This window comes from Argopecten irradians, chromosome 10, assembly GCF_041381155.1.
Source record: "Argopecten irradians isolate NY chromosome 10, Ai_NY, whole genome shotgun sequence".
Lineage (NCBI taxonomy): Eukaryota > Metazoa > Mollusca > Bivalvia > Pectinida > Pectinidae > Argopecten > Argopecten irradians.
Genome location: NC_091143.1, coordinates 30836523 through 30850666, shown reverse-complemented (window position 1 = coordinate 30850666; position 14144 = coordinate 30836523). Strand labels below are relative to the sequence as shown.

The 14144-nt window shown below is 33.1% G+C and overlaps 1 protein-coding gene across 1 annotated transcript in view; it reads left to right on the top strand.

Moving 5' to 3' along the window:
* The window catches only part of LOC138333640 (unconventional myosin-Ie-like), a 49149-nt gene extending 35557 nt beyond the window's left edge, over positions 1 to 13592 (top strand). Inside the window, 4 exon segments of the mRNA XM_069282142.1 lie at positions 648 to 789; positions 1665 to 1697; positions 6586 to 6767; positions 7453 to 13592. Coding sequence (XP_069138243.1) covers positions 648 to 789; positions 1665 to 1697; positions 6586 to 6767; positions 7453 to 7529 — 434 coding nt within the window. The 3' untranslated portion in view covers positions 7530 to 13592.
* Positions 13593 to 14144: the final 552 nt, after the last annotated feature.

The following is a 14144-nucleotide window of genomic DNA, read 5'->3' as shown; positions in this document are numbered from 1 at the left end:
TGTAATTTCAATACTTACTTGACTTCAAAACGTAATTTGGCTATAGTAAGTTTCAGAAAAATACGAAACTAAAAGCAAGATGACTATAGTCTGTTTCAGAAAAAAACATCTAAAAATGGTCTCAAATAACGGCGCCCCCCTAGGTCATTTACCCGCGCACGGCGCCCTCATTAGGGAAAATACGGTATATCAATCCCATTTCTGCGCCGTGTGAATCCTGTCTCGATTGTTAGAGGTTAGACACGACATAATGATCAAAAGTGTCTCGTCGTACTATACCTCTAACATTGTTGGAGTAGTGATTGAGTGTGATATATCCTGGAAGGTCAGTCATATAATAGGTACCTGGTACATTTCTGTTTACAGAGCTGGTATACCTTACCAATATAAAACTGAGATAAATTTATTACCTGTTTGCATGAAAAAATGTTGCATAAAAATTAAAATAAGTTATTACTACATGCCCCTATTTCTCGAAACGAAAGTTTTACTCTGTATGTAACTTGTATGAAAATTTTTGACTTAAGTTGGTTTTTTGAGAAATCGGGACCAGATCAATGACATAAAAAAAATCTCAGTACAGTAGTCATAATTAAAAAAAATATATCAAAAAAAAAAAAAAAAAAAAAAAATTTGAATTATTTCAGGTAACCGGCGATCTCATCGTCTCAGTGACAAAGCACCATCACTGCCTCGAGATGGTGCCCAGAAGAAAGCTAAGAAGATTAATGAAGCTTTGATGAACAACAACAATAACTTCATGGCCACACCAGATGCTGGTTATTCAGGGTGAGTATTGTAAGAGTTATGGCCCTTTATCTACTCTCCAGGGTCTAGATATAGTCCAAACAAGACTTCAAATGCTCTTCAACTGCTTTGATAATCTACTTACATGTATTCCCAAAAATAGGCCAAAGAGATAGAAAAGCTTTATGATTTACTTAATGTATGAACAAAATATAGTCCAGATATGTACAGATCACAAGTGCTTAATTTGTATACAATTCAACTGCATTAAAATCATTATAATATAGTCTAGTCTAGCTCTGAATGCTTCATATCTATTAAAACATTTCTGTAATATTTTCCTACCAAACTTAAATATCCTAAGACAGAGTTGATGTAGTGTTGATATTGGCATTGCCTATTTTATATGCTTCATATAATTATGAAACTGTAGTGGCCAATAGTGTTATGGCATTATGTTTTTTTAATATAACAAAATAAAATTTTATTTACTGCTCCTGATTACTGTGGATTGTTAGCTGTGTATATCCTTCTGTTGTACATGTTTCACCGCCATTGAGTAGTATCTCGTCATTCAGAAACTTAGATAATTACCTTTGGTCTGTGATACTAATATATTCAAACGTATACAAAATGCTTTGATTTGAAATAAACCAAACTCGAGTCTTATCTGTCCTTCCTTCAATCTCAAAATCCGAGAGGATTTGTCCAATATTGAATTGAAATACAGTTCAACTTTTTCAAAATACTTTCATTCTTCTATATAACAACCTTTCCCCCTGTAAAATAAATATTATTAACTTTAAAATGAGCTGTACTAATATATGGCATGTATTATTATATAATAAATATATATGACTTGTGCCTGATGCCAGTCTTGAGATGTTGTAATATATAACAAGTCTTGTCTATATTAGTCTACAGCGTATTGACCAAGAACGAATGAGAGAGTAAGTTTTAACATTAACTTTGTCTGTCTGTTTACCCATACTGTGGAGCCTCAACCATCCAGACACATTTCTGTTCCTGTGTATTCTCAGAATGTTCATATCTTAGTCGATAAATTGATTCATTTCGAGATAACAAAGAAATTCTTTCTTTTTTTTTGGATATGACTCTTTTAAGAAATTATGTTGACTGCATAGGGACTTGGCACATTCTCTATCAGTGTTAACAAAAAGTCAAAAAAATTTCTTTATTTAATAAGTTAAGAATATTAGTTAGTGTCTGTAATGTTTTCCTGTAGAGAATTTGAAGTTTTAGTAATACCCTTAATTTAAAGAATATTCTAGACTCTTGGACATGAGAAATGGTATAATATTGAATATGTACAGGATTATAGGCATGTGTCAAGTCCCTGTGCCTAACAATATAGGGTGATAGATACTGAAAATTTGAAGAAAAGATAAAAAGTGGCTGGAATTAATGAGACTTGATAGTATATACATGGCTTTGTGCTTTGATTGTTGTGCTATCTATGGACTTGTTGCACCAATTTGGAATGATGAGACATGAGTGCATGTTGTAGCTATATGTTGTGTGTGATTGTATGTATGTTTCTATAACAATCAGGTCCGGATTTCTCGTAACAAAAAAAAAGTTGCTTAAGTCAAAACTTCAGTTTCCTCCTTAATCTGATGTAATTGATGTCATACAGTTAAATTTAAGTCTGTTTTATTTTCATGAAATCGGGACCCGATCTTCAATTTGTGAAATTTTCACTTTTAACTTAGTTTAAACTTCCTACTTAAATATTTCCCAAGGATTTCAGATTGAATGATTTCTTTTTATGTTATAAGTCTTAAGTGATGACAGTTTTGTATAACATTATTTGTTTGCTAGCATCTGATTGCAACAGTGAATATTTTCTTTTGAACTTTGACATGGCTATATGGGTGCATTTCTATCAAAATTTGATCTATAAAGCTCGTGAAATGGTGTGCTTTATAAACATGCTTAGTAAGGTAATGAAATCTAAAGATGGGAATGGAAAATACAATGTAACTGTGAAGTTGGTAAATAAATGTAAAATGACCAAGTAGCATACATATTCCTACAGAAACCAATCATGATTTCAATGCTGCTACAAAAAGGGGAGATAATAGGGGAAGATGTGCTTATGATGCTCAAGTATCATGTTGGTAGACTTTGAATGTTTTACTTTTAACGCTTACTTTGAAAGCTTTGTTCTAGGATTAAGAAAAGTAATTGGTATTTGCTAATGAATATGGCTGAACATTAGTCTTGCAAATAGGTATTGCTGAAAAATGGTGGCTGAATGATTTATTTCAGTTCTCTAATGTATCAAAATAAATTGATTCATGAATCTTGGATAAAAACTAGTGACATATGGCTTTATGATAGATACTTTTGGTGGCGAGATTTTGCAGCATCCAAGCAAAATGTATTGCAGAGAAAGACATCATCTCATTTTCTTCCATGTAGCAAGGATTTCATGTCACATCCCTTCATGTTTTTTCTTATGAATTCTCTGATTTTTGCACCCAAATGAAGCAGAGAATACCTCTCTATCACTATAATGAAAATTAATCAGAGGTTATCTCCCCTTATTGAAAAGTTACCAAAATTTTTAAGATAAAAAAAACCCCAATAAAAACAAAAAATGAATTATGTTCTGACAAATAAACCCGACCACTTTGAAGTTTGTTGTATTATAATGAAGCTTAAGTTATTTCATGGTTTGATGCAATAAGTTTTACCAAAAAGATTTTTTTTTAAAAAAAAAGTAATGTACAAGTAAATTTTGAACCCTTACAGTCTTTTGTTTTTTGTGAGCTTTGGTCCATACTTAGAAATCTATTTTCAGACACTATTTTACAGAAAGGAAGATAGCTGAAAAATTTATAGAGAGGGGAGATAACTAGACACTTACAGAAAGGGGAGATAACCTGTAGTGAGAATGTTAATAAAGTATGGAGGCTGGGTACAATCGTAACTATAAACATTTCCTGTCATATTGATATAGTAAACCTCTTGGAAAATGTTTTTAGAAAGCTATAAATGACATAGCATAAGATGTTTTTTACACATTCCAAAGATGCATTTTATATTAAGTATGCTTAGAAAAATAAAGAAAATTTAATTACGAGGGGTGTTCCAAAACTATTGTTACTTTGGTGATTTCTCTTTGATAGAAGTAATTCTGATCATTTATAATTACTTTGCCCTGTCCCTCGAAGTACTCCCTCTCTGCATAGTTTCAACCGATCGATCCACTTTTGGAAACAGTTTTCGTACTCTTGAATTGGTATATTCATAAGATACTGGTAAATGGCAGAGCCAAGGGCATTTCTTGATTTATATTTTGTTCCAGACAGGTGAAATTTTAGTTTGGGGAACAAGAGTCAAAGGGGGCCAAGTCTGGTGAATATGCAGGGTGGGGGAGGACAGTGACCTTTTCTGCCTTCAAAAACTCTGTTACAATGCGTGCCTTGTGTGCTGGCGCATTATCATGTAAGAGCCTGAGGTACTTCAAACCTGTCTGTGGGTGGCGGCGTTTGTAGACTTTCTTAAGTTTTCGAAGTACAACGTCTCTATAATACTTCGCTGTGACAGTTTTGCCTTTTGGAACAGGGATTTGAATGATTGGACCCTTGTTATCAAAGAATATGACATACAAAACCTTCCTCACAGTGCGTATTCTTTTAGCAATGCTAGGGCGCCTGGCGTTTTTGTTTGCCCAGATTCGATTAGAGCATTTTCTTTTGGGTTCGAAAAAATGCACCCATGTTTCATCACCTGTGACCAAATTATCAAAAGCCTTTTTGCTGTATTTTGGGTATTTCTTCAATAAGGATTTGGCCTTGTCAACCCGGGACCTCTTATGGTTGTCCGTTAGTAAATTGAGGTATCCACCTGGCATTGATCTTGCCCAGCTTAAGATGTTTCTTTAAAATGCAATGAATACGTGCTAAAGACAAGCCTGTCATTTAAGCTAACTGCCGGACAGTGTACCTTGCATCTTTTTCAAGGATTTGCCGAATTAGTTCAATGTTATGCTTTGTTGTTGTTGTTGCAGGGCGACCTGTGTGGGCAGCATCTTGAAGCTGCTTGTGTCCCGACTTAAATCGAGCAACCCACTTACAAATAGTCATATATGACATTTGACCCTTCCCATATATATCACACACCTCACGATGAATATCCACCGGCTTTAAGCCAAGTAGAGACCTACCTTTGATATAGGCCCTAATTTCAATTATGTTCTCAACTCTCTTGCCAACCATATTTGTAAAGAGTGTAACGAGTGCGCTACAAAATAATGTACACAGCACCAAAGTCAGTGTAATTGTGAGCGAGATATTTACCTATATCACGCTTCAGATATTACGCTATCGCCACGAGGTAGTTTTAAGCCCATTTAGCACGATTTCCACGAGATATTGCGCAAGTAACATTAATTTCGGAACATCCCGCGTATATACATATACAGTACCTTTAGTGGCTATTTTCTTTTTGTGTCACACTTTTTGCAATTTTGAGTTAAAATATGGTAAATTAAATCTTAATGAATTGAAATTTTGCTAGTAAGTTTAAAGAGTATGTGATCATGTTGTTTGTAATTTTCTACACAGGAAATATGAATATAATGTTCCATTTGGTTTGATAAAAAGTACTGTAATTAATAAGCAGAATATGTCTACAACATTGAAAGCAGGCCTTATGGTTCTTAAAACATTTAATTTTGAAAAATCCAAGTGACCAGAATGTTTGCTTTCAGTAGTAAGTCACAATGACAGATCAAGATTATCATGCTGTCAGTCCAACTGGCAAATTTAGAATCGTGTTGATCTGCCAGAGTGTCCTGTTGATATAATGTTTACTAATTTGTAATGACTGTATGTAGTATGTAGATTTAACCTAGTTTTACATTTATCACCTAGATTAAGACAAAATTTCATGTTGTTAAGATTCAGTGTGATATTTAATGTTGAACATTCATCTTAACAACACCTACTAAGAGCATATACCGGTAGTTTTAGACAAATAATTCAAAATGCACATTTTTATCAGATTTTAAGATGATCGCAATTACTTTTAGTAAATCATAACAAAATCAAAATCATTTTCCCATATAATTTCATTTTAACTCATTCACCCGAGAAGACATATTTAGGCTCTTCTAAATCAAAGACTAGACCAGTCCATTATAAAGTTTCAGGGGTAAATGAGTTAATAGAACATGTACCATATTTCAACACTATAATTCTGTTACATACATACCATTTGGGTTTTATGGCTGTAGACGAGAACTTGAGTCAACACGAAAACAGTACTAACTAGAATTTACTTACTGTAGTAGTTTTTAATCCTTATAAATATCATTGTGTTGTCTTTAAGATCATCTCAGAAAGCACCTACTTATACACTAATTAATAAAGGGTTGTTTCACAAAGTTTTCTCTCATCACTTCCACATTTGAGAATTAAAACGGTAACCAAAGAAAATTTCATGTAAAATGATTGTAAGACTTTCAACATTAACTCGATTCTCATCACATAATGTATCACTAAAATTATGAAACAGAAACAGTTTAATTTCCAAAGTTAGGATTGTTAACTGTTCAGTAAATGATAATAGATTTCTGTCAAACTGCATGAAACTTTGTTTTCTAGGAATATATACATGTGATGGTCAGTTTGGTTAAAAGATAGAATGAATAGCAATATGTTAAGTATACTGTAGTTGTGTATCAATTTGGTTCCAAATATAGAATGAATATAAAATTACAGGGTACCTGAAGTGGTTCTGGAGGCCTATGTAATTAAGAAATATTTGGTTTTTTTTTCAGCACTTAAATGTTTTCTATATTTACAGTGTACAAAGGAACCGAACTAGTACCAAAAAACCTAGTCCTGCTGGGGGACGTCCCAAACCCCCAGCTGCCCCCAAACCCAAGATAGCGTCCCCCCAGTGTCGCTGTCTGTACGCCTACGATGCTCAGGACGTGGATGAACTCAGCTTCAATGAAGGGGATGTCATCGAAATAGTCAAAGAAGGTATAACACATTACTATGTATACTTTAAACCAACTTAATTTTATGCTGACTTAATTTTTGCATTTTCACAGCTATTTATTTTTGCGATTTAGAGTCAAAATATGTCTTAAAGCTTTTTTTGCAGTGTTCTTGTGGTTTTTTTCTAATGTTAATAGCGTCCTGTATGCTAATTACGGTGATTACAGTATTTGCTTTTGAGGGTAGGTACTGACTGTTGTGCCACTATATATGCTAGTTTATGGGGGCTGCGATGGCAAAGTGATTGAGATGCCCCAACATATTCTCCGGGTACTCCAACATGTCACAATACTCTTTAGAAATTAATGCTATTTTGTTATGGTTTTTATTTTGGGTCATAAGTTAAACATGCTATTAACAGTTAGGATCATTCAAGGACATGGCAGGTATGGTGGAGGAAAGCCAGAGTACCCAGTACCCGCGCCATGACACCAATGGTGGAGGAAAGCCAGAGTACCCAGAGAAAAACCACAGACAAACTTTTAGTATATGGCAACACAGCCACAACTCACAACCCAGAGGTGGAGGGCTTGTGGTTATATGTCGGGATATCTTTATTATGCGGACACAGTGGCCCCATATTTTGATACAATCAAAATCAAATTATTAAAAAATAATGCACTTTATATTATAAGTAGTTACTGATTTTAACTTTTTGAATTTTTAGAAGCAACAGGCTGGTGGACGGGAAAGCTTAGAGGAAAACAAGGCCTGTTTCCAGCCAACTATGTGGAGAAAGTGTGATAGATCTGTGATCTCTAGAACATTCCTATAGACAACTATGCAATTTATGTTACAATGCGCTGGTCCATAGAGCGCAGGGTAGGTCTGTGTACGAGACTGTGGACCATTGTTCTTACTGCACTATAGAGACATGCTGATGGACTAATGACAGGACAGAGGGACGTGGTTTTTCAACACACGCATGATGTCTTCTACAGTCTATAGTAATGGGACAAGGGACATCAGACATAGAACTAAAGGAAGTGACTTTTAGGGTATCCTACCCTCAAGGTTAATAGAATTGTTGGGATCTGTTATAGGGTAACATCCTACCCTACATGTGATAGGGTAACGGGTAACATTGAGATGTATTGGGGTAACAGTTAACCTCATTCTATAGTCAATTGACCAATCGCCTGACTGTATGTAGCTACGCCTGGTACTCGCACACGTAGGTGTGTCTATTAGATGTTAGATCAAACATCAAAGCATACGCGATATAAAAGGCAATGTCGTAGAAAGTTTTATGGAAAACTGGCAAACCGTCAATACATGTGATTGTCTAGAATTTCAATATTTCTATAGATTGTGATTTTTGGTTACCTTTACATTTATTCTACAGTGTTACTAAAGGAAGATTAAGAGATGAAGATTTCTGATGAAGAGTTATCTACCCTTGCAAAGAGTTATCTTCCCTTTGGAAAGTATCTATCTATCTTTGGGAAGAATTGGCTACCATTAGGAATAGTTGTCTATCTTTGGGAGAGTTTTCTACCCTTTGGAGCATGTATCGTGAATTTGTGCTAATCTATCAAACAAAATTATAACTTCACTTTCATATACCGGTATGTACCGAAAATAGTAAATATCAACATTTAAAGATCTGCTTATCAAAAAACTGCATGAAAAATCAATGTTAATGATTCCATATAGCTATGTAGATTATATCATCATCATCTCTGTAATAATGATTTTGACACTATAAAAAAAAGATGAAAAAAGATTTAATAGCGGAATGTTGAAACGAAAGTGTGAATTAGGGCAAGATGGCAAAATAATATCCGAGATATATATTAGGTTTTATAATAATCTTACAGTATAGCTAGGTAGTTTATAATGGCTTGTCTGTTAACTGACATATCTGTCTTATATCCCGAGCATGTAAGGAGATTGGATTTTAAGCTGGAGAAGGTTAAGTCTAGTCTGTATGGTGGGCTTGTGAATCATGTAGTCTATATCATTAGACAAATGTGTTACTGTTATATAGTGACTAGATATCACCTATATTATGTTGGACTTATGAGTTATTTAGTCATGCGCTTGTATGATTGCTGAGCTAATGTGGAATTTTGTTTATAGATTTTCCATCATGAATCATTCACCAGATAGTCTTCATGAATTGATACCTAGCTAATGAATTGATACTTAGCTATTTAGCTATTTCGTTTATGAATGTTTGTCCAATAAGAATCGAATGCTGTGTCTCTTACATGAGGTATTGTTATAAACTTGTTAAGATGTGATTGTGATATGTTTGTTAATGCTTGTTTATTTTGCATCACTTCACTTGATTATTATTAACTTGCACAGCAGACTTGACCTTATTATCTAGGTTTTATCTAATTATAAGGCGCCCTATTTACCACTATAATACACTGTATGTAATGTGCTTGTATGTATGTCAATTGCTAGACAAGAACAGCAAACTATCACATGACCATGTACCATGTGTTACAATAGTCATCACATGACCCATGTATTACCCCAAAAGTGATCACATGACCCATGTATTACACTAATAGTGATCACATGACCCCTGTATTACACCAAAAGTAATCACATGACCATGTTTTACACCCAAAATGATCACAAGACTTTGCATTGCAACATAAGTGGTCACATGACCTTTATTACACTAAAAATGATATAAAACTTGGACTAGATACCTTCATAAATTTGTTATAGATATTGAATTATAGGTTTGATAGCAACCATTATTGTATCCATAAGTGAGAATTTTTGATGATAATCAAAAGATATACCCCACATAAAATCAGTGTTCAGTCTGTGTAAAATATATATAAAACACACCCCAGATAATGTCCCATTTAAATTGATGCTAATTTATATAATTTGCAACAAAATTGCAGATATGAAATCTCAGAGGAAAATGATTATAGAAAGTTTCTTAATGATCTATGCAATGAATTATGAGATGTCCAGAAAAATCCAAATATTTTCATAAGCATATTTTTTTATATTACAGGAGAACAAAGGTTACATACGATATTACATTTTTACCTGACTACAGATCGAGTCAATGTTGATACATGTCCATTATTTTGTGAATTAAATGTGTTTAGCTTGTCGAACTTTAGTAAAATGAACAACATTCAAGATGTTTACAGGCAACACCGATGATGATTGAGTTTTGACCGTCCTGTATTTGTATCCATCTCGGCATGAGATTCAATACATGTAATGTGCCTTCAGTTAATATCCATCTTGATCAATAAAATGTGTAATTTTCACCATACTACAGCACATTGTACTAGGGAATGGTATTCTATAACACATGTGTATATGTACACCTATACTATGTGTATCTGATATGAAGGTAGCTTGTAGAATTGTCTTTTAGGACCTATTTAATCTTCATGCGTAGTGTGAAATATATAAGTACATGTACATCTATATGTTTAACAGCATCTATATTTTTAGGTTTCAAATAGATTTTATTGTCTAACAAATTAAGAGATGCCAGGGTTGGGACCCTGGGTTCATTTCTCTTACAACATGCAGCGCAACCTCTCACAAAACTTCTGTTTTGTCACATTCAATTTGCTCTACACATCCTCCAAGTTCATTCATACAAATACAAATACGTACTTGAATATCAAAATTTCAATTTAAAGAAACAGTTTCTTTTGCACACATAATATATGTAACAGTGTAAAGTATTAGACGCATACTACTTTGCTTATATCATATACCAACTTGAATTTAGTTCTACTTTACTGGTAGTTAATAAGAAATAGGGTATAGAAAATGTATGATAAATACATATATTAATGTAGATGGTGAGTCCAGAGTACTACATTGACAGTGATAATATTTTTTGCTCAAATGTGACATTAATTTGTTAAATATGAACACATGAATTGATGTCATTGATTTTAATTCATAAGAAATATTAAAAAAAAGATGAGAATTTAACTTGCAATATAATCCTTTTTGTAAGGGCGTATTTACTATTTGTTAAAGAAAAACCTATAAACCATTCCCTATTTTATCAATGTAGTAAGGCTAGGAATTGGAAAAAAAACTGTAATTTTATATACGTCAGTGTGTTTCTGCCTTCAACACCTAAATATGATAAGGTCTATTGACACAGTAGTTTATCTACTTAAAACAGCACATTTTGAAACAGCAAACTTAACATAAAAAATATACTGCTTATCAGTGTGTCATTATGACTTACTGCCTAAATGGCTATGCCTTTTGTTCAGTAATTGTAGCTAAGCTGCTCTTAACTAACTGTCTGCATACCCATGACAAACAATGGCATTCCACAGGTCCTACGGTACCGGTATATATATCTACTATTGCATTGATGAAAGCAAATGACTCAATGTCAGAGCCTAACTCGATTTGATCTCTAATATATTCTAGAACATGTTTTCCAAACATTTTATTTGTAGCTCTTTTACTTCTGGAAGCTCTTTCATCTGTAAGGTGGGAGATCTTCTGAGAAGATTTCTATTAGAAGATTGCAAAAACATCACTTAAACAAAGGGAGACAACTTTTGTGTCATTGCCTTCCAAGCCTGTTTAAGAAACATCCTTTGAGCGAAGGGAGACTACTTTGTCTCAAAATTTGATAAGCCTATTTTCATAGAATTATCTATGATTACAGGAGGACTGCTGTACATTTGTCTCAATATTCTCAGATTTTTTGTTTTATAACGAGATTTAAATTTGGATAAATGTCTCAATTTTTCAGTTTTTGGAACAGAGCTATTCAAATCATATAAAAAGTGTTGATAGAGGTTGTTTATACCCTGTACTAGATAACATAAATACAAATAATGCTAACATGTTATGTAGGGCTACCAGTATATAGTGCTTATTTTTAAGGTGAACAGTTGGGCAAGGATGGCTAAAGTCGGTAAAAATAGTGTGAATGTATCTAGTATAATTTCTTATGAAATGGAAAAAATAAAATCTCTCGCCAAAATCTGTCTGCGTACGAAGAAATTAATTTAAAGTATAGGAATCCTAATACGTCCTCCCGGCTGACTATGTCTGTGGTTACATTTACACGCAGCCTCGCTTTCAATGCTTTCAACATTCCTTTACTTTAATGGTCAGAACTGGGAAACGTAAGCAGAACTTGGCCATCGTATTAATATGTGAGAACTTTTGGAAGGCCAATGAACGCATTTAGACTGGTTTTCTTTGCCCGACTATTCACTTTAAGATTTTGGTTAGAAAATCTCTAGAGATATCTTATTACAACATTCATTCCTATTAACTATATATCTGTATATTATGAAAACAAGAAATTTTAATAAAAAATGATATATACCCCAGTAAGTAAATATAATAAATGGTATATAGTGAACTCTTGATAATCCGGCCACCTTCATTCCCAGCCTTAATTGTCGCTGTCTGGATTATTGGGGGTCCATTGTATATTTTTCCATATAATTTTAAGTTACTAATCAGTGAGCCAGTGATCTGATGATAGTATCCGATACAATGTATATCAATATCGTTTGTTTATACATGATTATACTTTTATAGATATTTGTTATTCTTTTATTTCTATTATAACTATTTATCTTAACATATAGATCTAAGTTCTAATACTCTCTAGTGCTTATAATCAACATCTATGTTGATTTGACCCCTGTTAAACTTAAGTTAGCAAAATATCAATTTATTTGAAGTTCGTCGAGGACTGACAAAAGTAGCCGAATTCTAGCAAAATATCAATTTATTTGAAGTTCGTCAAGGACTGACAAAAGTAGCCGAATTCTGTTCTTGTTTGAGCTGACAAGTTACAAATTTCACATACAAATTGTGTATCACACTTTCTTAATCTTCGGATAATTAAAAAGAATGTTCAAGTTTATTTTAATTTGAATCAAATATACATATGTATCTCTAGGACATTTGATATATATATGTCTTGAAAAGTATTTTGAACAATGTCTTGAATGACATGGTTATGTACCAATAATCATATAGCTAGCAGTTACATGTATTAAGTATGCATAGATTTTGACATAACCAATGTTTCATTTGTGAAGAAGTACAGTTCCAGGTTCATCAATCTTTAAACTCATTCACCCCTGAACTTTCATAATGGACTGGTCTGTTGCAGTGATTTAGAAGAGTCTAATGTGTCATGAGGGGTTGAATGAATTAACCAAAAGTCATTACCTTTATAGGTATACATTGTATACAGTATATACTATACAATATAAATTTTATGGTGAATATAGGTGGACAAAATATAGTCATATAATACAAATATGTATACAATACAATATGAAATTTGGAAGATATATGATCAAGTTACGTTTATATAATACAAATATGTATACAAAACAATATGAAGTTTGGAAGATATATGATCAAGTTACGTTTAATAAGCATTCATGTAGAGTCATTCTATCTCCAATTAATTTACATCATTACATTACAATACATTTGTATATTACAGAAATGAATATATGATCAGATAATATAAATGATGTAATTTTATAATTATGTACAGAATCTACAAATATCCATCGAAAGACCAGCTCCTTGTACATAATATTATACACCTATTTTATCTGTTATTGAACATATAAGTTCCAAATCTTGTATATATCTGTTATATTATCTTTATAAAATGACATTTCTTGTTAACTCTAGTGACATATATTCATCCTTTGTCTTTCAAGTACAATATTATACCATGTATATCAACTCTTGCAATCATGACCTAATTAATTAAGAGTGATAACAGAATATTTTTATAGCAGTCTGTCAGTAATCATATTTGTTAACAATAAAATTGATTGACTCTTCTCATGTGTGTTATGTGTTCTGTTTACAAGTCACTGAAAGGATATTGTGAGAATAAATAGCTGTCAAATTATTTGATTTTGTAAGGAACTCTGTCATAAAAAAATGTCTCCCTCACGAAAATAATTTAAAGAAAATTATACCTCAAGGACATTTTAGGTTTGTAGGTTGAATGATTATGCTTATAATATCCATTACTGCTATTGGCAACAAGCATTTAAAGACATCCTCTGTTGTATGCAAGTGTTGCATGTGATGTGTGTTTAAGAAGACTAATAGAATCTTACATGGGTGATGACGTTACTGTCTAGCGCGTGTGAGCTGTCTTTCCCTGCCCCGGTAAAAGACAAGAGTTATCTTTCCCTAGCAACCGTGGGATAACACTATCAAGTATGGGAGAAAATGGTTTCTCTTACCCCAGACAGGGATATCCACAGTTTTACCGGTGTGAGATTTTTCTATCTCACCCTAGGGTAAAGACATTTAGCTACTCGAGATCTTTGCACATGCCCATCAATGGTATGACGTCACAACAACAGTATCATGACATCACGG